The sequence below is a fragment of the Bos taurus genome, chromosome 5 (assembly GCF_002263795.3).
Source record: "Bos taurus isolate L1 Dominette 01449 registration number 42190680 breed Hereford chromosome 5, ARS-UCD2.0, whole genome shotgun sequence".
NCBI lineage: Eukaryota > Metazoa > Chordata > Mammalia > Artiodactyla > Bovidae > Bos > Bos taurus.
This window is the reverse complement of record NC_037332.1, coordinates 49,118,100-49,144,427: the sequence shown is the minus strand read 5'-3', so window position 1 is coordinate 49,144,427 and position 26,328 is coordinate 49,118,100. Positions and strand designations below refer to the sequence as shown.

Genomic DNA, 26,328 nt, shown 5'->3' with positions numbered 1-26,328 from the left:
AGAAGGCACTGCAATGAGATGCCTGCGCACCACAACTAGAGAACGCCCAAGTGCAGCCAGACCCAGCGCAACCAAAATTTAAAAAAAGTAGGCCTCCACTAGAAAATCCTAGAAACCACCCCTGCTTAAAAAATCAGAGATCCAGAATTAAAAGGTACAGGGGTTGCTGTTGGTTAAGGTATTTTGTGGCCTAAACTATCTTCTAAAATCAGAAAAGCAATGAAGTATTGGGGAAAGTTTAGAATTTGCATGGGTCTGGGTTAGAATATCAGCTCCTCTTTCAACCAGTTATGAAACGATTTGGGCAGATTAGTCTCCGCATCTCAGTTTTCTCACATGTGAAATTATTATCTCACAGATATTGAGATAATATCTGTGAGATAATATCTCACAGATGTTATCTCACAGAGTTGTCGTTATGGTGATTAAATGGCATCTATATGTGTTTGGTACAAAGTTGATGCTAATGGCTTTTAAAAAAATGTTTAAATGTTTGTTTATTTTGCGGTGCTGGGTCTTGCAGCACTTGGGATCTGTGATCTTTAGTTGTGGGATGCGAACTCCTAGCTGTAGGATCTAGTTCCCTGGCCAGGGGATCAATTACAATATTGATTTTGAGAGCCCCAGTCAGACTGCCTGATTGACAGACATTACTTTTTAATGTTAGATTTTCATGTAATAATTAATCACTAACTAGTAATAATAGTAATAATAATGATGATGGTAACCGGGCATTATTATAAGGTGCTTTTGTGTGTGCTATTTTGGTTACTCTGAACAGGGACTACTTGAGAGCAAGTATTTGTATTATGTTCATTTTGCTGACAAGAAACTGAGGTTTTGTGAGATTAAGAGATTTAGAAAGTAAGGAAAGAAAAATGTTACCTTAAAAGATCACTTTTTATTGATTAAGATAACATCTGAGTTGAAAAGTCATGGGAGATTGCTTACATAAGATAGTGTTTTGAAGCAATTCAGCCTTTTGCAGGGCAGAAGCCGAGACCTCCTGCGGCTATAACATGGAACCACTGTTCGTTTCACAAATAAGTACTGGGCCCTTTGAAATCCGAATGAATGGAATCCTAAAGGTCTGGTGTATTGACGCCACCTTCCTGAAAATTCCCAGAAAGTGTGTAACTTTACTTTGCTGTCAACAGATCTGTTCACCTGGGGAATAACTGGATTCCTGCTGATTACTCTCAGTTCCCGCTGGAATGAGAGTCCAGCCTGAAACCTCTGTTTTGCAGGGAAGGAAATAGGTTGGAAAACCACAACAGATAGGTCTGCCCAGAGTGTCTGGTGATCAAGCTGAACTGTGCTTTATTTCTTTTTTCTGATTTTTATTTATTTATTTTTGGCTGTGCTGGGTCTTTATTACTCTGCAGCCTTTTTCTCTAGTTGCGATGAGTGGAGGGTAACCTCTAGTTATGGTGATCAGGCTTCTCGTTCCGGTGGCCTCTTTTGTTTTGGAGCATGGACTCTAGAGCTCTCAGGCTGCGGCAGTTGCCGCTCCCAGGCTCTAGAACACAGCCTCAGTAGTTGTGGTGCTTAGTTGCTCCTTGGCATCTTCTCAGATCAGTGACCGAATCTGCATTGGCAGGTGGGTTCCTTACTGCTGAGCCACCAGGGAAGCCCTGAAATGTGCATGATTTCTGTCACTTTCTCTCTTCCTGTGGGATTTCTGATGATGAGGCTCACCGGGCAGCTGGGAATTTGTGGTGAATCAGCAGTTGCCTGTCATTAAATTTAGAACTCTTAATACCCTCCATACTCCAGCTACCCACAAATGAAAAATGTAAAGTTCTAGAATGTGACATTCTCTCCTCATGCTTACATTTGTGCTTATTTCTCTGTTTGGATGCCAGCATTTTAGTGAATTCATAGAGAAGTTGTATTGATCTCAGAGTGTTATGAAAATAAGTCCAAATGGACATGACAAACCCTAGATAAGAACCTTGATTGGATCAAAACAGCTTTAATGATATTTGTGGGACAAATAAGTAACTCTGAATATGGACTTGATACTGGATAATATGAAATTATTGATTTTCTTAGGTATGATAATAAGGATGTTTTGATTATGCGGCAGAATGGCCTTATTCTTGAGAGATTCATGCTTAAGTATGGAGGGGTAGGATGTCATCATGTCCGCAGTTTAGAGATGATTCTGCAAAAAGTGAAACTCACTCCCTACACAGAAGGGTGAGATAAAACTCACCGAGGGCAGGGCTTGCACCAGAACCAGTACCTGAACATGTAACTGCACAGTGAGTATCTGCCAGTGGGAATTCCTTACAGAGAAACCAGCCTGCACAGCCAGCCACCTCTGTCCCTTCCCCCGTACTGAGCTCCTCCAGGTCTTTGAATCTTCCCCCAAGCACCTTGCACAGTGCTGGCTCTCATTAATCTCTGTTGAAGGAATGGAGAAAATGCTGAACCAGAAAGAACAGCAGTGGCCACCTGAAAGTGGGTTAGTTTTTCCTTGCAGACATGGGGACCTGCAGAAATGCAAGGATGAGGGGGAAATCTGTCTAGTTCTTGGGGGTTGTTTTCAGGGAAGTGAGGCTGAGTTATTAACAGTAACAGATCTGAAGAAGGAGCTGCAGGGCACTGGGTGATACAGCTGAAAACCCCAAGTATTTGTGCAGAAAATAAGCAGGTGCCATTGTGCATCGTGAAAGCTGAGCTTTCTGGAACGTCCCATCCTTAAGTTTGGAATTTGGTTTGGTCTTAGGCTGAGCTAGTTTTTAAGTTTTACAAGCCTAGGGTAAACCTACAGCTGCTCTCAGGTTTTGAAACGCATTTAAGCCCCTTGTTGGGTGGTATTGAGAATGGAAGGAAAACTTGGCATTTTGTCCAGATTGATTGCCGATTGTTCATACGTGTTTTACAAGATATGCAGTGAGAAAATCTAGGCCGTAGTCAACTTTCTTCCCCAAGTGCTAAGCACTTGATTATGGTATTCAGGCATTGAATGGAATTAGTTACAGAATGCCTAATGTCAATTGTGTATTTTATGTTTTAGGATGAAAGAAATGGGACTCAAAAGAGGGAAAACAACTTTTTTACTTGTTACAAATTTGAAATCTGTTTTTCTTCTTTCTCTAACTACTGAGAAATCAAAGTAGTTAACTGAAACAGACTCTAAAAATACTCTTTAGCAGCATGCTAAAGTATTTTTTCTTTGTCTAAAATTAGCTGATTTGAGCTGGGCGCTCTGGTTTTCGAAAGCCTTCCAGTAGATTCTCCAGCTCCTCCTCCCTGGTTTTAAGAGCTCTCCATAACGAGTTTGATGGGGAAGCAGAATTTACAAACGCCCGAGGCGGGTTCTGGCTTAGATCTCACCTCGTCCGGGAAGCCGTCCTGAGGTTTTCCTCTCCTGCACTCATTTCTGACGGCTCTGACACTGTAACCTCCACTAGTACCCCTTTTCCTGTCCCAACCTGCCCCGAAGGGCACCCCTGTGCCCTGCTCACTGTCATCAGTGCCTCACACAGCTGTTGGTTAAATATTTAGTGAAAGTGTTCGTCGCTCAGTCGTGTCTAATTCTTTGTGACCCATGGACAGAAGCCCACCAGGCTCCTCTGTCGATGGAATTCTCCAGGCAAGAATACTGGAGTGGGTAGCTATTCCCTTCTCAGGGGATATTCCCCAGCTCAGGGATTGAACCCAGGTCTCTTGCATTGCAGGCAGATTCTTTACTGTCTGAGCCACCAGTAGGCTCTCAAATATTTAGGTGCTGAACAGGTACTTGTTGAATGCTAAAATTGGTCCATTGGCTAAGTATATAGAAAGTATTTGTTGGCAGTCTTGACAAAGAGTCTTATCAAGAAGGAAGTGGGGACAGAAAAGAGAGTGGGAGAGAAACTAGTTGAAATGGGAGTGTCTCAGACATGTTGACAAGGTCAGGATGTGGTAGGAGAAGGCCTTTGCCTGGAAGAGGGGTGTGGCAGAGACAGCTACTGCTTGCCCCTCCTCCTCTGCCTGAGCCCTCTAGATGGCTTTGGACAGAAGTAAGGTGTGTTTTGTTTTTAAAACAATGTGCTTTCAAAAATACCTTTTACCTGCTTTGATTGGGAAATGACATTTATTTTTATGAAAATATGTGTACTTAGTAAACAGATTCCATTTGTTAAGTATCTGGAAATGTTTTTTAGTTGGTGTGTGGGATGTGTTTGTATTTTCTATCAGTAGTTCCTTGAGAGGCTTCCCTGGTGGCTCAGACAGTAAAGAATCTGAGAATCTGCCTGCAGTGCAGGAGTGAGTGAGTGAAGTCAGTCCTGTCCGACTCTTTGTGACCCCCCTGGACTGTAGCCCACCAGGTTCCTCCATCCATGGGATTCTCCAGGCAAAAATACTGGAGTGGGTTGCCATTTCCTTCTCCAGGGGATCTTCCCAATGCAGGGATCGAACCCAGGTCTCCTGCGTTGCAGGCAGATGCTTTAACCTCTGAGCCACCAGGGAAGCAATGCAGGAGACCTGGGTTCAGTCCCTGGGTTGGGAAGATCCCCTGGAGGAGGGCATGGCAACCCACTCCAGTATTCATGCCTGGAGAAAATCCCCACGGACAGAGGAGCCTGGTGGGCTGTAGTCCATTTCAGTTCAGCCGCTCAGTTGTATCTGAATCTTTGTGATGCCATGGACTGCAGCAAGACACGCTTCCCTGTCCATCGCCAACTCCTAGAGTTTACTCAAACTCATGTCCATCGAGTCGGTGATGCCATCCAACCATCTCATCCTCTGATGTCCCCTTTTCCTCCGGCCTTCAGTCTTTCCCTGCATCAGGGTCTTTTCCAATGATTCAGTTCTTCACATCAGGTGGCCAAAGTATTGGAGTTTCAGCTTCAGCATCAGTCCTTCCAATGAGACAATGAGATTTGTGTCGAACTCTTTGCAGTCTCATGGATTATAGCCTTTTTCATACTGAGAACGCTATGAACAGTATGAAAAGGGCTATAGTCTGTGGGGTCGCAAAGGGTCAGTCATGCCAGTGACTACGCACAGCACAGTTCCTTGAGACAAGGGGGTTATAACTTCTATTTTAGGCCAATAGAATTTCTGTCTTAGACATGTTCCCATTTTACAGGACCAGACTTCATCCCATTGAGTTCTGAATCAGTTGAGAAGACCAGATTGAGAAGGATAGAGACCAAAATTTACCTTTACTCCTGGTTTGGAGCTGATATGGATAATGTAGCTTATCCCTGTGGGCAAGGGGCCTTCCTGAGGCTGACCTCCTGTGCTGTACTGGTGAAGACCCCCCTACAGGGTCAGAGCAGGATGCTGGCCCCCACTGAGGACAGAGGGAGGGGCTGACTGTGCACGCATGCCCACTTTCTCCTTCCAGACTCACTGCTCCCCCTTCTGACGGGGTAGAGAGAGGATGCCTTCTCTCCCTTTTAAGTGATAAGAAAACGACACCTGGAAAGGTTTTGTACTTTCTTAAAGTCACCCAGCTAGTTGGCAACAGAATTTTCTCCTGGACTCTAGAGGTCATTTGGTACACATAGAAAGGACATGGTTTGGGAACTGGCCAGGATTTGTCTTTACATGCTACCTCTGTGACCTTTGCCTGGGTTTATGCATCTGTACAGTGGGGTTAAACTTTCTACCTCAGGGCTTTTGAGGGTTCCATGAGCTCTAACCCGTGTTTAGTAAGCTGGCCAGTGTTCTGTTTCTTTAAATGAGCATCACACGCATCAGCCTGCAAGACTGGGTCATTTATCAATCCTCCAGTTCATTTTTTCTTTTTTAAATCTGGCATGGAGCCTCAGAAAACTTGGTGATTGGGGGATTTTGATGTTTTAGAAGGAAAAAAAAATTGTCCCTAACTTCCTTATGTCCTAAATTGAAAGAAATATACATGTCCCACTCACCCTAGAAAAACTTGCTTCATACCTAGAATTGACTTTATATATAGTCAGGAGTTGAAAGTGGCCTATTTAACTTTGGGAAGCCAGCATCTTTATTTTGGCTGCACTGCATGGCTTGTGGGATTTTAGTTCCCCAACCAGGGATTGAACCCGGACCCTTAGCAGTGAAAGCCTGGAGTCCTAATCACTGGACCTCCAGGGCATTCCGCTAACGTCTTTCAAATCTAAATATTCACGTTTCTTTTCTAGGACTTTCTTTAAGTAGCTGTTTGAAGAGTTTTGTTTTGTTCGGTGTTGGGGTGGGCTGGGGGGTGATGCACACATCAGTGGCCCGAGTGAAGGGGTGAAAAGGTGAAGCAATCTTTGTGCCAGGGGTCTGGCCCAGAGCTTGTACATTGTGATATGGTGTGGTCGCTGTCTTCAGGTCTCCTTAGACGGATGAAGCAGTTCCCTGTGCCCTCTGGGACACTGTTGTTTCAGGCGGTGCCCCACGTGGGGACAAGGATGCAGCTCTAAGCCGGCCCATATCCTGTGTTGAATACTGGCATTGACCCTCCACTTTGAGTGTCTGCTATTTCTTCCTGTCCAGATCTTCAGTTTAGTGAGGTCCACACAACTTTGATCCACATGTTTGTTTCAGACCCCTAATGCCAGCACATTCATTAAATTCAGTTTCTCTTCTTTCTTCCCCTTCAAATCAAGCCTTTTACTTTATAGTCCACACCTCCTAGCTGAGCAGCACCTCCACCCGCCCTTGCCTCCCCCATCTGGCTCCGGGTGTGGGGGTGGCTGGGCGGCCAGGCTGCTGACCCCTAGCACTGAGGAAAGGTGGGGCGGGAGGGCGCTTCCTCCAGGCCTTGGACTTCCTGTGCTCGCAGAGAGGAAAGCGGAGCCAGAGGGTGTGTGAGCCCTCAGGTCTTGGAAGTGACAGAAACATTCCTGCACAACAAAGAAAATCCAAGTTGCTTGTGAATTACCCCCCACTGCCAATGGCTATTCAGTTTCCAGGGCGACTGGAATGTAGCTTTTATTTATAAATTGGACTAATAGGGTGATGTTTAAAAAGCTACTTTTCCTTTGCTTTGGTCAGTCCTTCGCAATAGCAGGTTGTGGTGGTGGTGGTTTTTTAAACAGCTGGAAGAAGCCTTCTTTATTTTGCAGACCGAAGTGCCTTATTTTCACCTAGATCTCTGGTTTGCTCTCTTCAGGCAGCTTCCCTACGTTGACCTCTGCAAGTGCATTTGGCTGCAGGCGTGAGCTCAGTTGCTTTAGTGCCTCTCTTCTCAGTGTCAGAGTTATCTCCCCGGGGGTGGCTCGCCTGCCAGGAGTGGCTGGCACATCAGAGTTTGTTCAGTTGCTCTGCCAGGGTGCTGGATTACATTGTGTTTACTGTTTCCTTGGCTGTTTTTTAAATTTTTTTAAAATACATGAACGTCTCCCCCATCCCCCACTAGATTTTACTCCCCACCTCCACCCCTGGAAGAATCCCATGGACGGGGGAGCCTCACAGACTATAGTCCATGGGGTCACAAAGAGTCAGACACGATGGAGCAACTAACATTTTCAACACACTTTCCACCCCAATTAACAGTCATACAGACCAGAGAAGTTTTTGAAAATTTTGTCAAAATTTTGTACAGAAAGAGAATTAAAGCCTTAAATCTTACCAATCAAACATAAACACTTCACATTTTGAAATATTTCCTTCTTGTCTTCAGGCACATGGCTTGTTACGTTGGATATGTGGTTTCTCCTGATTTTTTTCTTTTGTTTTGTCTTCCATTAATATCTCTCTGTAAGCATCATGTTAAGAGCTTCTGTATGGTCTACTCTTAAGGTATATGAGCGCATTTAACCATTTCCCTAACACTGGGCATGTAGTTTGTGATTTTTAACTAATTTTCTGTAGACTCAGCCAGGTGAGCAGTGCCCCTGGTAATTGCTAGTTGTGTTAGTACCTCACCCTCCAAAATAGGTTGTGTATCAACCACCTCCCCCTCTGGAAGCTAGCGATGCACAAACCTGATGGTCTGTCCACGAGCTTTCACCTCCTCCACGGTCCCTTCCCTCCTTATCCTCCTTTCTTGGCTGAATGGGCTTTGAGTCAGACAGACCTCCTGTGACCTCAGGCCCTGCACTAACTGCATGCCCTCGCCATGTGAATTCTTCGAAACCTCCATTTTCCTATTTGCAGAATAGGGATAAGAATGAGTCCTCAAAACAAGTTATTATAAATGAGTTCTGAGTCGGGTGTGAAGGGTGTGGTGGGAGGGGGGGGTCTGACCTGGGTGATGCAGCTGCCACCACCTCCAGCAGCCTTCCAGGGTTTCAGGTTGGCTAATTTTGCCCATCTGGTTTTGGAATAAGAACAGAGAGAATAGGGAAGCAAAATGGGGGAGGTATATTGAGATTTTTCTTCCCGTTCTCAGTATAAGGGCTTCCCTGATAGCTCAGTTGGTAAAGAATCCGCCTACAATGCAAGAGACCCCGGTTTGATTCCTGGGTAGGGAACATCCCCTGGAGAAGGGAATGTCTAATCCACTCCAGTATTCTGGCCTGGAGAATTCCATGAACTGTATAGTCCATGGAGTTGCAAAGAGTTGGACACGACTGAGTGACTTTCACACTCTGAGTATAAAGTTAAAGTGTTTGTTTCAGCACTTCCTGAACCCTCAGAGCAGGGTGTCTGGGATCCCTGGCTGGGCTCATGGGGTGGGAAGCATGGGCCAGGGTCGCCAGGCCCTTGCCTATTCTCCTGGCAGGGGTCTACCTTCCTAGTCTCTCCCCTTCTGGTCTTTCTGGTCTCCCAACTCACCCCAAGCCTTGAGATTCTTGTGATGACCTTGATGTTTCTCAGCTTATCCACAACCAAGCAGGAGGGCAAGGAGCAATTCCTGTGCAAAAGAGTATCTTTAGAAATTGCTGGAACTTCGCTGGTGGTCCAGTGGTTAAGAATCCTCCTGCAAATGGGGACTGTGGGTTTGATCCCTGGTCTGGGCAGATGCTGCAGGGCATGTAAGCCCATGCGCTACAACTACTGATCCCCTGCTCCAAAACAAGAGAAGCCACCGCGATGAGAAACCTGAGCACTGCAGCTAGAGAGCAGGCCCCGCTCACCGCAGCTGGAGAAAGCCTGCACACGGTAATGAGAACCCAGCACAGCCAAAATATAAATACGTAAATTTAAAAGAAGATGGCTCATGTGAGACTCTTTAAGGTACTTATCTCCCAGATTTTTTTATGAATTGCTCTAACTTTTCTTTTAATTCCTCCAGAGTACCGTCACTTCCTTGGTAGGAAGGAAGAAGGCGATTCCTCAGAGAAAACCAATACATGGGCAGTTAAGGTGGAGCTGAATCTGTAAATATCCTTCATGTGCCCGTTTTCTGCACAGATCATTGTCCTTCTGAGAGTGGAGGGCATCATGTATTGCTCCTGAAGAATACACAGATAGAGAAGAATAAGGCCTTGTACATTTGGTACTTCAGCCGTGCCTTTTAAGGGCTATGAAGAGGCTTAATCAGAAGAACCATCTTGAGTGCAGTGGAGCATGGAGGGGAGGAGAATTCAGGCCGAGGCAGTGGATTGCATTAATAGGAGCATGGGTGATATAAAACAGCTTAACTCCGCATGGGCTCCTTCAGACTCTCCACTTGCATGTTAAAAAATTGTTCAGAGTCTGGGGAATTCCCTGTGGTGCAGTGTACAGTGGTTAAGACTCTGTACTTCCATTGCAAGGGGCACAGGTTCAGTCGCTGGTCGGGGAGCTAAGATCCCACATGCTCCGTGTACCACGAGGCAGGCTCCCCGCTGCGCGCCACCCCCTCCCCCCCGCAAAAAAAATGTTCAGTCTGGACATGTGACTTGGAAGGACTGCCAATTCTCTCCCTGTACCTGTGGTGCCATCTCCGCACCTCAGTTGGTTGAGAGTGAGCTATGCAAATATGTTTTTAACTGGTGCTTTAGCAAGGCTGCACTGAGTAAGAACTGAAGATGTACAAATCCACCCCTTCCAGGAGCTGTATGTGACTGTCTCTCTGGACATTATCAACTTGAAGACGGTGTCGTCATCTACATTTTTCAGCTCTATGTCACCTGAAAATGGAGAACCTAAGTTGCTTTTTAATTCTCCTATTATACTATGACGGCAGCTTAGACTCCTTACGATAATTGGCAGGGAAGAAGATACCAAGCTTGCATCTCACAGTTTTCCTTGGAGTGCTTGTCTACAGACATTTCTTATTTGCTTGGGACTGTCCGTCTTCAGTTCAAATTTGCTTTCAGCTGGCAGGTGAAATTTGTTTTAAGGGTGACAGCCCCGTTGGTTTGCAGTCCGTGCCCCTGGTTTTCTGATTCCTGCTGTTGGTGGAGCTGGAGCCTGGAGTTGCCCATATGGGCTCCACCTGCCTCCTCCCTGCCTGCTGCCATGTTCCTTTGTGCTTCCTGTCTGGTGCCCCTCCAAATGAGCCTGCTCATTTCCTTTCTCCGGAACCTCCCCTTATTGCCAGGGTTCAAAGGTTTCATCAAGGATACGGTGGTCACCAGACCTGACCTCCAAACTCTGACCTTTGAGTCTCTAGTATCCTTGGGGTAATCTCAATCAGGGGACTGTGGCCACAGCTGTAATTGCTGCTGAAGGAGATGGACGGCTGTCAGATGACCTCTAGAGTCTTGAGCAGTGACAGGTTTTAATCTAAAATTTAGGGCAGATGCTCTGTCATGTTCCCCATTGTAGCGTCTTGTCTCTTTTCCCTCTTGGTTTCTTGGCCACCTCTGATATGTATTTTTCCCATTAATTTTCCTACTGCCCAGTGGACTTTGTAAGCATTGTATTTGATTAGGGTGGTGGTGTAGATGGTACAAAATCTTAGAAAAGTTACTGCTGAAAGGGACCATGATCCAGTGCTCTCTTAATCATCAAGGAAACCGAGTTTTTGAGGCCATGCCTTCTTTTGGAAACCTGAGTCCCTTCTGATGGAGACCTCAGAGAAATGGGCTTCCTAGTGGATTGGGCCAGGGCAGGAGTGCTGGCTCATCTAGGGCCACATTCTTTTTGTAATGATCACAGCTGATTAGCAGGATTTGGTTGTGCTTGGCTCTGAGGCCTCTCATAATCTCTCCTGTCTTTGTTGCCTTAGAATTTAAAGAAAGTTAAGCCAGTTGTGAAATGTATCACCTTTCAGAAAGGGGTAGCATCTTAATTGACTCCCTTTGAAAACATGTCACACTGGGATTTTTTAAGTACACCATGTAATCTGGTATGCCTTGAGGTTGAGACCTCCAGCTGGGGCACACTGGGGAGACTGGTCCACCTCCAAGTTTGTTTTCTGGCTCCAAACAAATGAGTGACTGTTTGACGATTGGCACGCGACCCGGTTTTAAAGTACAACCATATAGGGTATGGCAGACTGGTAACTGAGAGGGGGGCGGTTGAAAGAGCGAGGTCATGGAAGGCCCAGATGAAACGCTTTTAATGTGTATCACAACTGCAATTAATCTTATTAACACGCTGGGCTGGGGCTGCTCACCCTGCCCCGGGTGTTCAGGGGTATTGGAGGGGCATGCTTTGAAGGACTGTTTTCTTTGATGGTGCAGATGGAACAGAAGCGTATCAGACTTTGTATCTGGTACCAGAAAGGCCTTTTGTGTGCCCGTGCAGATGCATTCCGTTTTGAGAAGCAAACAAAACTTAATGCAGATTGATAAGATGTACAAAAGAGAGTGGGTTTTCAATGTGGTCTTGTAGCTGTGGGCTCTGGGACCAGACAGAATCAGCTGAAAAGGGAGGGAGCCTCCTCCTTGGTGCTCAGCATCCGGCTCGTGACAGCTCCGGGAGCAAAAGATTTTAAAAAACATGAGTTGTTGGGAGGCAAGAGTAAAAATACAGGAAACACCAAACCAGAGAAGGTGTTGTGATGAGAAATCTAATGGATGGGGTGGTGCAGGGGTTCCTGAGGCTGCTGTGGTTAGAATGGCTTCCTGGGTGGGGTGGCCTTGATAGGGTCACAGGGTGAGGGTTGGGAGTGCGGGGCACTCATGGGGGAAAGATAGTGGGCCAGAGGGCAGGGTGGTGTAGTGGGTAGGGGTGAGGCTGACCTGTAGATGCCACGCTTTGATCTGTCCATGTCTGTCTTCCACAAGTGTGTGCGAGAGAAGCCAGTACAGTACTGCATCCTTATAAGGCTGCTGCCCAGTTCTGGTTCTGCCACCCCCTTTTTTTTTCCCAGAAGTCCTCTAAAATACCTCTAGATTCCCTTCTGCTGTACTCTTTGTTGTTGTTTAACAAGTAGCCTTGGGGACAAAGAGGTTGTTTGAAATATTGAGTTCAACAAATGTGGTTTGGGTATGCTAATATCCTCTGATGAATACACAATCTAGTCGCTAAGTGAATAATGGATGGGAAAAGAAATATCTGTTCCTGTATATAATGTACCCACTTGCTCATAATTAGTGAATGTCACACTTAAAACATTATTAAAGATCTGTTCTCTTCAAGTCTCCTTGCTGTGTGTGTACATATGCCAGTTTCGCACCTGCAGGGCTTCTCAGAGACTTCAGCATCCTGAAGTTCTTTGGGAATCAGCGAGGGGGAGTAGAGGAGGAGGAAGAGGGGGACGGCCCTTGCTGTCCACAGGACATCTTGGAGGATTAGCAGTGCTGTTGACAGGGTCCTGTGCGTTGCCCTTGCTCCCTCAGCTGCCCGCCACTTGGTCCATTTACTTTTCCCGCCTTAAGACAATAGCGGTGCATCTCTTGAACCAAGGACGTTGAGGGGGCTGTTAATCCCCGCTTCCTTTTTCTTTGCTATTGGAGCGGCAAACAGATGGCTGCATAGAAGAGCTGCCTACAAGCTAAATTTGGGCAAGACGGGTCCCTGAATCTTCATATAAATGGAAATAAGAGTCCTAGCTCTATATCCTGCCACTAAAAAAAAAAAAAAAAAATTCTTCCTGTGTGGTGGGGGATACAACCCGAGACTGGTGAGAATGAATCAGTGTGCCATGGCCAGCCGTCCCTTGACGTGGCACCCGTCAACCCTGGTGCCATGAGAATGAGGCAGCAAGCAGCACGCTGTGCTTTTAAGGTCAGAACGGCACCTGGGACTTCCCTGGTGCTCCAGTGCTTAAGACTCTGAGCTTCCACTGCAGGGGGTACAGGTTCCATCCCTGGTTGGGGAGCTAAGAACTAAGATCCCACATGCCCCGTCACTTGGCCAAAAAACCCAAATAAACAAAACAGACAAACAGAAAACAAAAAACAGCAGCACCCAACCTTCCAGAAACAAGTGTTCTGGTTCTTTCCTTCAGGAATAGACTCTTCCTTACTCCGGACTCTACCTGCAGTGCAGGAGACCCGGGTTTGATCCCTGGTTTGGGAAGATTCCCTGGAGAAGGGAATGGCTACCCACTCCAGTATTCTTGCCTGGGAAATCCCATGGACAGACGAGCCTGGTGGACTACGGTCCATGGCGTCACAAAGAGTTGGACACAGCTGAGTGAGTAACACTTTCACTATTCCAGAACAGTTGTCTTTTTACTGTGATGTATTTTGCTTTGCTTTCTTGTGGGTTTTCCTCCCTTGTTCATGACACCTGCCCACGTTGCAGTTCAGCTTCACACTGTCCACTGGAGTTCCACTAGCTGCCTGAGGCTATGTACACTTAAATTACTTAAAATGAAATAAAATTTAAAACTCAGTTCCCCATTTCAAACTCTCGGGTGCCATGTGTGGCGTGTCCTGTTTTGGACAATGCAGATGTAGAGCTTTTCCGTCATTTCAGATCATGCTGTTGGATGGAACTTTCTGAGTTCCCACAGCACCTCTACCTACTTTAACACTTAGAGGTTGTGGTGCCGCAAGCGAGGAATGTCTGGCAGATGTTGACTGTAAATGTGAAGCTGTCCCCCATGGACTTTCTTGAGAGCACCATTCAGGGTTGAGCGGGGCATTTCGTGTGCCTGCTCAGTCATGTCCGACTCTTTGTGACCCTTTGGACTGTAGCCTGCCAGGGTTCTCTGTCCATGGGACCTTCCAGGCAAGAGTACTGGAGTGGGTTGCCATTTCCTCCTTCAGGGGATCTTCTGGACTCAGGGATTGAACCTGAGGCTCGTGCGGCTCCTGAATTGACCCTCTTGGGACTTTGCAGGCTTAGCTTTGTGTAACAGCGTTTCTGTGTTCATCACAGGGTTTCCGCTTTGCACATGTAAAGGACATCTCGGGACAGTGTTTTCCTACCTGCTAATCTAATGGTTTAAAATACAATTCAGGAGCATCGCCCCTGACTTGCAGAAAGCGTCTTTTGAGCTCCACGAATGGCTTGCTCAGTAGTTCCTGGAAATCACTGCTTCATCCTGTGCTTTCATACGCAGACCTGCTTTGGTTTGCTTATAGGTTCCTCCTTGATTGCCGTAGAAGAATCTCTCCTGGAGGAGATTTTTCTGTTTTGCTTAGGTCCATGATACTTCATATGATGTCTTTGTTGGAACAGAACCTGGAAGGAAGACGTGTGAAGTCTTTACCTAGACTACACTTCTCTCAAGCTATTTGTGAATTCCATTTGCAGCATGGCCAACTTGTCCAGGGAAGGGTAGTCTCAGGAAGGAGGGTGCTTGGTGTTTTATCCCCTACACAATACAAGGCTGGCACCTGTTCCAGCTGTAATTGCACCCAGCATCCCAGTCTTTGAGGGACATCAGTAGGTCACTGCCTATTTCAGCTGGAGAGGAGATGAAAAGTAGGAATTTATGAGTTTGGAATGGAACCTCACTTAGAGAAGGTACCTGTTGACTTGATAAGTTTATCCTCCTCCACTGAGAGAGGCTGGGCCCCAAACTGGTCAGGGGTCAGAGCTGCTCCGCATGAGAGCCGCAGGACTGCCAATGGGGAGGTGATGACAGTCTTTACTCCTGTCTTGGCATGATGCGGATATGTATTGTCCACCACTCAACCTAGGAATCTGGGCTATTTGCAGTTTTTAAAGAGTCAGTTGTTTCTTGGAGAGGTCTGTGATGCAAACAAAATAATGCCACACATGCAAGGGCAGGGAGTACGACAGACTTGACTAGGCTGAGAACCAAGAAAAGGCAAAAAGGCTGGGACCCAGAGTGGTCTCTCCCAGTTTTAAGTGCTTGGTACAGAGCTGGGCACCAGGAGGCATGTAATAAGTAGTTGTTGAATAATGGGTTGTATTGGCTATGGGTCACAAAGAGTCGGACATGACTGTTACTTTCATAAGTCCTATAAAGTTCATATTGTTCTGTACATTTTAAAAAGATGAGAAAACTGAGACTCAGGTTAAATAACTCACCTTTGGTCCCACAGCTAGAATGTGGCAGAGCCATGATTCAGACCTAAGTATGCCTAAGCCTTAGACCAGCTGCCTTCACTAGGCTCAAACAGAAGGAGCAATAGGGCCATATTCACCTTCTCTTCTTTTCCCTCCCTCTGCCCTCCCATCTCTCTCCCTTTCTCCCTGTTCCCCCCTCGTAGTTACTCTCAGATGCTTTATACTTGTTTAGGGTTTTTTTTTTATTGTTATATTTTTAACTCAAGAAATTATGCTGTATTTTATACAGTGCTGTTGTCAATTATATCTCAATAAAACTGGAAGAAAAAAACTTTAATCGTGATATGATTTCAGAATTAGACAAAAAAAATGGCAGGAAGGGTGTAAGCAGTGTCCAGGTTCGTAGGGGTCTGTATATTCTTGGACAGTTGGGTTGTGAGCCCCTCCAACCTGGAGCCGGGCCACGCTGACTTCACACAGTCTGAGCCACGCTGCCTGGGATTCCTGTGTGTCTGGGAGGTAGGGCGTGCCCCTTTCGAAAGTTCATCGGTGTAAAAACAGCAGTGTGACCTCACCCAGGAACTGAGGTAAACCCAAGAGCAAGCCGTCCAGAGATTGCTAGGTGTAAACGTGAGCAAAGAGTCTAGGGTTTATAGTTTTGAGCTCACCCTCTGAGAAACTGGAGGGTTTGGGGAATGTAAAAGAAAAGTGGCTTATACAAAAGATGACTGGTAACTAACTTCCCAAACAGACACTCTCAGGCGTGGCACCATACCCTCCCCAGCTGCCAAGAACAATAGCGGATGCGTTCAGAGACTCCTGCGACCATGCCATTTCCTCCTCGCCATGCAATTACAGATGAATGTTTATGCTCCGTGCTCTGTGCTCCACGCCCGCCACGTGGTTTTTTTTAACCCTCTCCTTCCTATCACCTTTGTACTCATGGAATCTCCTTTCTCCCTCTGGGTCCTGTTCTGCTAGTATAGTAGTAGTGTTAGTAGCTCAGTCATGCCCGACTCTTTGAGACCCTCCTCTGTCCATGGGATTCTCCAGGCAAGAATACTGAAGTGGGTTGCCATGCCCTTCTCCAGGGGATCTTCCCGAACCAGGGATCAAACCTAGGTCTCCTGCATCGCAGGCAGATTCTTGACCATCTGAGCCACCCGGGAAGGGTGTCCTCCACTCCAGGGCCTCAAGTGTGGCTCCTAGGCCTTTCCCTTTGCTGCCAGACTCCTTTACTTGGAGGAACTGAGCTTAGTTAACCTCCTGGAAGTCTTTTTTCTCTGGCATTCCTCACTCACACCTGTGCTGGACAGGAAGTGCCATGAAGATGGAGGTGCTGTGTGACGTTCCCTCACGGGAACCCATAGGCATGCAGGAGGAGTCTTCTGGTGTGAGAGGAAGGGCGAGGGTGTCCTCTTTTAAAGGGTTAAACAGGCTAGACGCTTCCCAAATCAGGAGACTTTCCCCACTTCCGACACTAAAAGAAACCAGTGTCCTCCACTCCAGGGCCTCACGTGTGGCTCCTAGGCCTTTCCCTTTGCTGCCAGACTCCTTTACTTGGAGGAACTGAGCTTAGTTAACCTCCTGGAAGTCTTTTTTCTCTGGCATTCCTCACTCACACCTGTGCTGGACGGGAAGTGCCATGAAGATGGAGGTGCTGTGTGACGTTCCCTCACGGGGCAAGGCCTGGCCCACAGCTTCTGTTGAGAAAATACTTGCTGAATGAGTGGGCCTTGGTGAGTGCTACCTCAGTTGACTGAAAAATGCAAGATCACAGAAGAAGAATGTAGATCTTAGACTCTTATCAGAAGGAAAAAAACATTAACTCTGGGTGGCGATGAATGTAAACTAAACTTATTTTGGTGACCATTTTTATGTACATATAAAGTCATTAGGTTCTACACTTGAAACAAACAGGATGTTACACGTCAAAGTCACTTAGGTCGTGTCCAACTCTGCGACCCTATAAACTGTAGCCCTCCAGGCTCCTCTGTCCAAGGGATTCTCCAGGCAAGAATATTGGAGTGGCTTGCCATGCCCTGCTCCAGGGGATCTTACTGAACCCGGGATCGAACCTGAGTCTTCTGTGTCTCCTGCATTAGCAGGCGGGTTCTTTTCCACTATCACCACCTGGGAAGCCTACTATGTTTATACCTTAAACTATTATAATGTTGTGAATCAATTATACTTGATTCACAAGTATATATAGGTATTTAAAGAAAATACAAGCTCACAGCCCTTTAGGGTTTAGTTGCTTCTCTGGGATTTGCTTTGCAGTTGATCTTTTAATAATGAGATTTTAGGTTTGGAGGAGATCTTGGAGACCTTTGGGTCCAGCTCTTCTCTGTTGTTGCTTCCTATGGTTTGCTGGGTTTGTAATCTCTGAGGAAGTCGGCTAAGTGGTTTACACAGGCATGTCTCAGTTATGCGTGTGTGCATGACCCAGGGCAAGTTTCTCTTCCCAGACTGGCCTGCGCCTTTAACTAAAGCTCCTGGGAATGCTGACCCGAGGGGGCCTCAAGATGGGAGCCAAGTCCAGTGTCATCAGCAAAACCTGTGATCAAGGACTGACCGAAATGATCTGACCGCCTGCCCATTGCTCTTCTGCACTCCTCTCAGCCTTTCTCTCCTTCTTTCTTCAAGTAGTAAGCCCCTGGATCACATGTATGCTCCAGTATTCAGACAGGTCACTATTTTTGTGTATTTTTAATGGTGAGCCTTTGGTTTCCTTGATTCCTTGAGTGGAGCCATCCTGTCTCATTGGTCACACTAGTGGAAGCACATTTTTGCAAACAGAAAGCCGGGAAACACTTTGGAGTTGTCTACTCCAGTATCATTTCTTATTTGAAAAGAAACGAGAGAGCAGACTCAGGTTAGTAGCCCAGAGCACAGCGTTAGTTTTGGTGACCTGGCCTAGTCGCAAGTCTGGTTGGAATGGGGCACTTTCCCAGCACCCTTTGCCCTGCCAACATCATGCCCCACACCCATGAAATGGAACGTCTCTTATTGTATACTTTTGTTTTTAAAATGTTACATATATATATTTTGTTTAATGAAAGGTTATTTTTGGCTGTAGTGTGTGGCATGTGGGATCTTAGTTGGGATTCCCAACCAGGGATTGAATGCTCGTCCCTAGTCATGGAAACGCAGTCTTACCCACTGGACGTCCAGGGAAGTACCATGTATTATAATTATTTTCTTTTTTTTCCTCAATTGAGGTGTAGTTGATTTACTGTGTTTCAGGTATACAGCAAAGTGGTTCTGTTTCAGATAGATTCTTTTTCAGGTTCTTTTCCATTATAAGTTGTAGAAGATACTGAATATGGTTCCCTCTACTATACAGTAGGTCCTTGGTGTTTATCTTTAGTATTTATTAGTGTGTATCTGTTAATCCCAAATTCCTAGTTTATCCCTCCCCCTCTTATTGTATACTTTTTAGGGTATGCTTTGAAGAGTCTTTGGATAGTTCATAGTGAATAATGAATGCTGGAAGACTCATTTTCTGCTTCAGCCATGACCTGTAGCTGGCTAATTGTGGACTGGAAAGAGCAGGTCAGGCAGAGAGATGTGAGAGACATGTTTTAAATAGGAAATAGTCACTGAAGCTCCTGAAAAGTTACTTTAATCTACAGCTTTTTCCTTCCCTAATCATTGACACCAAAAATAAGATTGCTCTGAGACTTGACACTGGTAGATAGAATGCTCCCCAAGGGACTTGAGGTTTGTTTCCAGAGCTGGGCAGTGACCACGCTGGCCTCCCAACACTGACCCGTCAGACCTCACTAGGACAGGACTGGAATCGAAAAGTTCCTGAGATGACTTACAGTCAGCACAGCTCTCTCTGGGTCTCCAGTCAAGGAACTTGAGACCTGAATGGATTTGATGCCCTTAAAGTTCTTTCCTCGCTGGTGGGTGTGTGTTCATCACACTAGCTCACAGTGCCTGGTGGGAGCAAATGCCTACTCGGATAGCCTGCAGCTGCGAGGATGGGGTGATGTATCTGGCTGGAAAAGAGGTACTTTTTAAAGGCTGTATTTAGGGGGTTATTAAATCATCCGATCTTCTATCTTGAAGGTTATTAGGACCCTCTTCTTTTTTTGAGTTTATTTCCCAGGCTTGAATCTGATTGTGCAGCCTTTCTTTAAGTTTTCAAACACTCACACAGGAATGGGGGGGGCCTATTCAGTTTAGTGGAAACAGCATAGTGGACCTGCGTTAAAATCGAGCCTGGTCTCTTAACCAGTTGGGTTGTCCCCGGCAAGAAACTTGACCCCTGTTAGCCTCAGTGTCTCTGTAACATGGGGATGCTGATGAAGATTAAATGAGGACCCTGGGTGGAAGTACCTGGAGTTACTGAGGGTGGGTGGGCTTTGGGATCAGGTTTTTCAGGTAAGTGCCAACACTTCTACAGAGCAGTTTTTATTGGTATATTAGTTTATGTCTTAGAACTTGATCTCATCTAGAAACGAAAGTAAAAATGCCTGCGTGGTTAGGTTTTTGGGAGAAGCAAATGCCGTGTAAGTCAGGTGCCTGGCATGCCTGGCTTCAGGGGCCACAGTACTATGGAGTGTGGCCATCGGTGATCGACATCAGCTGTCACACGATGTCATGCACTGGTTGAGCTCTTTAGACAAAACAGTTAGTGAAATTTTCACAGTCAAGAGAGGATTTCACTAAAATCTTACCCTCCAGAGTGTGGGGAGAGACTGGAGGAATGGGGGTTGAGAGTGGGTGGGTCCAGGAAGTCTGGCTACTTGTATCTTCCTTTGGAAGATGAAATTACCTTCTGGCAGTTGTGTTGAATTTGACAGGTCAGTGATTAGTGCCAGTTTAACACTTATTAACTACCATACTTTTTGCTGATAAAGACTGTAAAGCTATAAAAATCGTAAAGTTCATAAGGGGTGTGTGTGTGTGTGTGTGTGTGTGTGTAAAGGTAAAGTGCTCCATAGTTATCGTTTTGTGGCATGTGAAAAGAATCCTGGCTTTTCTGCATTTTTTCCTATGATTGCTCATGGATGGTTTGGCTTATTTTTCTTCTAGGATGTGGAGAAAGAGAAGGAAACCCACAATTACCTCAGCAAAGAGGAAATCAAAGAGAAAGTTCATAAATACAACTTAGCAGTCACAGACAAGTTGAAGATGACCTTGGTGAGCACCCATGCTAATAATACTGTTTAGCTTGACAATGTCAAAGGACAACTATAAGTTGTTGGTACCACAGTCTGTATGTTTTAAAATGTCTGAATCACGCTTGCAGAAATTTAAAGATTAAGGTATATAGGACCGGAAAACCCGATATTTCTGCATCTTTCAAATGAAAGCTGTATTTTGAAGTAGCTTTATCTCAAAATCAGTCAACGCTTCATAACATTTTATTTTGAAAGATGTTATGACCTCCAAAGGGTTCTTAGCATTGAGTGTAATCCTTGCCTGTTTAACACAGGGGCGGTAACTCAGATTCTAACAAGGCCTTAGATAAGTTTTACCTTACGCAAATAAATCTGGAAGTGTCAGGAAAAGGATTTTGTCACCATGGATTGGGATATAATTGAGCTTGGAGTTTTCTCAGCTGGTTGTGGGTGTAAGACGGAACGTGTATTAATAATACTCAGCTTCCTACACTGTTGTTTCAACTTTGTGTTTTCTGCAACTTTGTGCTGGAGCTGTTTGAAGCTCAGTGGGGAGCGAGGATGTAGGAGGGAGAAGCCCAGGCTTGGTGGCACAGGAAGGGAAGCCCACAGCAGAGCCCGCTGCCGGTTCCTCTGGCTGGTCTGGCCTTGCCCCGCCACTTGGTGACCTTCCTCGAAGCACCTGCCACCCCTCGGTGCCAGTGTCCAGGGGCTTGAAGCCCTGCCTGGCCGTCTAGTGACCCTGAACTGACAGAGCTCAGCAAAGGATAGGACGACCTGGTTAGAACAGGTCCCACTGAATTCTGTGACCCTTGGGGAGGAGCTTTTAAAAGTATAAACCTTGTGAGAAAGGATCCCTATCTGGTGGGATTCTGCCCAAAAAGGGAGGCAGCAGATAATATTCCTCTTTATTCCACCAGTCTTACATCTCCTTTTTCAAACATGGTTTTTATCAAAGCAGAACATTCCTCCTCGGAGATTAAAACAGATGCAAATTTCCATGTCATTTCAAAGATTAAAAAGAAAAAGTGAAATGTTGTATAATACTTTCCACAAGAATAATGAGTGAATTAGTATTATAAATTGATCTTATAGAAAGGAAGAAAAATAATGGCCCATAAAGGAGATTTTTCATGTTCTGTGTTAACTGTCATTTATATATAACTTAACCTGAAGGCTCATTTAAATAAAGCATTACAATATTTGTTTTTTTTCTGAATATACTAGAAGTTAAAAGTGAAGACCAGACCATTATAACTATTTGTAGCAACTAAAATATTCTACCACCAATTAAGACAAGTGAAGGTGATTTCCCCTGGTCCAGTGGTTAGGACTCCACGTTTCTACTGCAGGAGCCCCTGGTTAGGGTATTAGGACCCTGCATGCTGCGTGGCCTAGCCAAACAAAAAAACAAAAGAAAACACAAGTGTTTGTATCATAATGTCTGTGGTTTACATTGTAACTTGAATTTGTTCTAAAAATATTTCTGCTTGAGGTGTCTGAAGTGCCTCATTGTATATCCCATCTAGCGGGGAATCCTACGCTATATAAAATAGTTTACACAAAATTGGTAATAGCTGGCACATAGGCTAGCCACTAGGAATGAAAATAGCTTGTTTGCTTCCTGTCTGCTGCTTGTTATTTGACTGTTTCAGAGTCCTAATTGTGACTTTCCTTTTTTGTGTAATAGCTGGTCATCAGTTGGAGATGTTGTTTCCTTTGAGCAGTTAGCCTGCACATGGCCCCAAGCTTTAACAAGCCTTGTGGTTTGGCCAGCATCTGTGCCAGGGGATGGGAGGCTCACCCGTGGGCCCCGACCTTTCACATGCAGCTTCGCAGGCTTTGGTCCCCACATCTGCCCTGCAGACCTTGCCTGAGAAGCACTTTCCTGGAGTGTGTTAACCTTTCCGAGGTCATCTCCTGAGGGGCCCTCTTGAATGAGCCTCTGCCACAAAGCCATAAAAGAAGCGAACAAGAGAGGGAGTGTTTCACCTTCCTTTTCTGTTGTTGTTTTGATACGCTCCTTCCCTAAAATGCCCAGCTCATGTGTGTGTTCCTCTTCCTGCCTCAGAATTCAAATGGGATTTACACTGGCTTCATTAAAGTACAGATGGAACTCTGCAAACCTTCACAGACTGCTGGAAAACCCGCTCCCAGTAGCAATAGCTGTATGAACACCCTTCACATCAGCAGCACAAACACAGTTGGCGAAGTGATTGAGGCCCTGCTTAAGAAGTTTCTTGTGACCGAGAGCCCTACCAAGTTTGCACTTTATAAGCGGTGTCACAGGGAAGATCAAGGTACCATGCTTAAAATGAAAATGGTTCCTGCTTTTGTTTCTGTCTTTTGACTTCATTTGTGGAAGACTGGTGGATGTACCTGTATCAGTTATGTCAGAGCCCAGGGACATATTCTGGAATAAATGGTGAATGCATCCTGGTTGTCCGAGTTTTTCAGGTGGACAGCTCTCGGTCTGAGAGCCCAGAGGTATCTGTATGTGAAGTATGTGATGGGTATTTACGGAGGATTTATGGGATAGCCTCCCTCCTCTTTGCCCCCACTGCCCCACCCAGCACAAAGAATGCCTTTGGGCTTAAGTTTTCAGTAGCACATTGATGTTGGATGTGATTGGTGAACTTGCAGGCTTCTGTCAATGGCACAGTCCTAGGCCCTCCTTTTCCCTTAGCCTGTCTCATGCTAGGTGTGACCCTGGGATGGGGGCACCCTGCCCACCCCACCTCTACCCCTCCAGGGGCATATGCAGTAGATGAATAACATTTTGATCTGAGGTCTACCTGTCTGAACTTAATACCCACTATCAGTGGATTAAACAGAATCTTAAATTACTGCATGAAACTGAATAAGATATTCCAGATCAGGTCATCGCTGAACAGAAATGGATACCGATGGTGGACAGCAGGGATTTAGTGCTTCACTAAGTACTGATTTGAAAATGGTGTATATATGTGAACATTTGTGCTTTCCCTAGTTTTTCTGAGTTGAGCCTATAGCAGCTGTGGCAGAAAATCCACTCACCTTGGCATGATGGGAAAGTCCCTTGGTTGCCTAGGGATAAAACCCCAGTAGATGCTGAGTATGCTCACGCTTCTTCAACACATACTGTGGGCTGAGCCTGCAGAATACAGGGATGAATAGGCCAAGGTTCCCATCCTTCAGAGGCCACAGGCACTCAGCAGTGGGGGGAAGTTTACATCTCCAGGGGAGATGTATGTATAATGTATAACGCAGTGGTATCTGGAAGTTTGTCTTGCCACCGTCTTTGCCTGCCCCACCTGATCTTTAGCTGCATAATCTAACAGTAATAGCATCCTACTGATGTATTACCCACATGGCAAATCTTTCAACCCTACAAGGCAGAGAGAGAGAGAGAGAGAGAGAGAATGCAGAGCTTGCGTTCAGACAGACTGCTTTGTTTGTGCCTGCTGATTCTAAATTAATCTGTAGGAAGATTTGCTTCTAGAGTTCTGATTTCATGTTCTTGGGAAGGTATATTTTTATTGTTGCAGGGATTACAGATCCTTTTTTAAGTTTATCTTTCTAAAAGGAGGAACGGGATTAATTATAAGCCCATTTTGAGAGTGCTACTCATTTAAATCCATTCTCAAGAATTATTTCCTTTTTAAAATCAAGGCCCAGTTTACATTATGCAGGTAGAATGGAAATAGTATAGAACTCATTCCACTGTGGGCTATTTATTGGTGACAAGATGAGGGGTGGTGCCCAGGTGGCTGAGGTAATCACACTGTTGCGTTGATCTGGGGATGGGGAGGGCAATGATGTCGTGCTGTGTTTGTGACATGCCTCTCGTTCTCACCAGTCTACGCCTGCAAGCTCTCGGACCGGGAACATCCACTCTACCTGCGTTTGGTAGCAGGTCCCAGAACAGACACACTCAGTTTTGTTCTGCGCGAACATGAAATTGGAGAGGTAAGTGATTGTTCATTCTTGCTTTAAACTCTGCAGACCAGCTGGTCCTGTTTTATCGCTCTGGTCTAGTGACTCTACCACTGACTGCGGAGGAGGAGGGGTGGGGAGGAGAGAGGGAATGTGTGTGTCTGTGTGTGTCTGCCTGTCATGGGAGGAGAGGTGGTCCTGTGGAGGCAGGGTGTTTTTGAATTGTCAGAAATGAACCCAGAGTTAGTCTACAATATAATTTTCTTGTAACACTCATTATTTTGGTCTGTAATTTTCAGAGGTGGAAGGATATACACTTTTTTAAAAATTTGATCACCACCCAGTCTCGTTTTCACCCTTTCTACCTCCAAATTACTCTAATCCAGCTGAGCTTTGAAAGTCGACACTCTCCATATGTTTGCTGGTAATCAAAGTCTCCAGGCTCCTTTGCTCTAAAGGGAAACACAGTCTCTTTACTGTGAAAGCCATTTAACTTTCTAGACACTCTCTTTCCTCTTTGCCCAGATGATTTAAGAATTCATGTCTATATGTGCATTATTTGCCATTTTCTCTCCAAGAAGGCTTGTATTTAGATCAGTTCAGTTGAGGGAAAAGGCACTTTAGACTGTCCTTCTAGATCAAGTGTCAGTTGAGTAAACCTCTCAAGCTCTGGGTCTCAGCCTTTTGTCTAGAATCAGAAATGGCATGAATTGTCTGTGTAGAACGTTTTGTGATGCAGTGAGAATAGTTCTAGGTTAAAAGTTAAAAAACCAAGACTCTGCTTCCTGCCATTCCTTTTACCAGATTAGGAGCACAACCTTGGGTAAGTCTACTCTTTTCAGTCCTCAGTTTTAAAATCTGTAAAGTGGGACTTGAAAAGGTGGTTTTGAGTCGCAAATTAGAAATGTATGTAAACATGCTTGGTAAAGAGTATGTTTATATGTCACTGTAAATTGGAACTTTATTTAGGGGAGTTTTAGGAAGACAGTGATTTGGGACATTTTGGAAGTTTCTTTTGATCTTTATGTTTTGAAATCTTTAAAATCCACTCTCAGTTTGAAGAGATAGCTTGGTTACAAAAGTCTAAAATTTGAGGTTTTGGTTGGCACACGATAGTCTACCCTCTGCAAACCCAAGTCAGACATATCAGCACAGTCTTGCCAGCACCTTCCCTTTCTTGGTGCTGCTTTCTGAGTATTGCACGTAGTTTAGTTAGTGTAATTGGAGCTGCATTGTCTGGGAGGGAATTATGTTGGCTTGTTTTGAAATTCACTTTACATTGTGTTCTAATGTTCCAGATTGCTTTTCTGACCTTTCTATGGTATGCTTGTGTCTCAAGTTTTCGAGGTTAACTGAATTGAGAGAAGAAATTTTCCATAGCTGTCAGAGAGTGGGAGGGAGATGCTATTTTATAACGTCTTTATTTTGGAGAACTTATGTGAAAAATAAATTGTTAATTTTCAAATTAACAGAGTATTCTAATGTAGACATTTCTGTTCTCCTGCTTCACTTCTCATTTTCTTTAGTAACTAGCTCAATCAATCTCCAAGAGCCAATCTCCTTCAATCATCGATCTGCTTGGTAGTTTTATTCTGTCTCTTCTCTCTGCACTTGTAATAGGTTATCCTGTTTTTCCCTACCCCACGTGCCCCGGGAGTCCCCCATCAGACATTGCTCTTGGCCGAGATAGTGGTGCTTAGCCCAGGACTGAGGGCCTCCTTTTGGGAGGGGAGGACATGTAGTTTGGAAAGAAACCTCCCAGGTCATGCCACATACCCTTCTTGATGTTTATTGCTTAAAAAAAAATTTTTTTTTTTTATTTTAAGAAAAATGCCATGAACATTTTGTGCCTGCCAAGTACCAGGTGCTATTAGGGAATATGAAGTCAGAAGCTCAAGGGCCAAAGACAAAGCCCACATAGTTGGAAGTATAACAGATGCAATACAGACAAGAGAAATACTAAGCAAATAATTATAATACTATTTAGATCCTTTGTGATCAGGCCGTGATCAGGGCTTCCAGTGCTCAGTGAAAGTTTCTAAAAGACATAATCCTGACTGAGAGAGAAGGGAAGGAAATCATGGAAGGCTTCTTAGAGACAGTGGCATTGAATCTGGGA

At 45.2% G+C, this 26,328-nt stretch overlaps 1 protein-coding gene across 1 annotated transcript in view; it reads left to right on the top strand.

Annotated features, from left to right (window-relative positions):
• The window catches only part of RASSF3 (Ras association domain family member 3), a 74,372-nt gene that overhangs the window by 46,480 nt on the left and 1,564 nt on the right, over positions 1-26,328 (top strand). Inside the window, exons 2-4 of the mRNA NM_001192886.2 lie at positions 20,206-20,313; positions 22,366-22,594; positions 24,133-24,242. Coding sequence (NP_001179815.1) covers positions 20,206-20,313; positions 22,366-22,594; positions 24,133-24,242 — 447 coding nt within the window. The remainder of the gene's footprint in view (positions 1-20,205; positions 20,314-22,365; positions 22,595-24,132; positions 24,243-26,328) is intronic.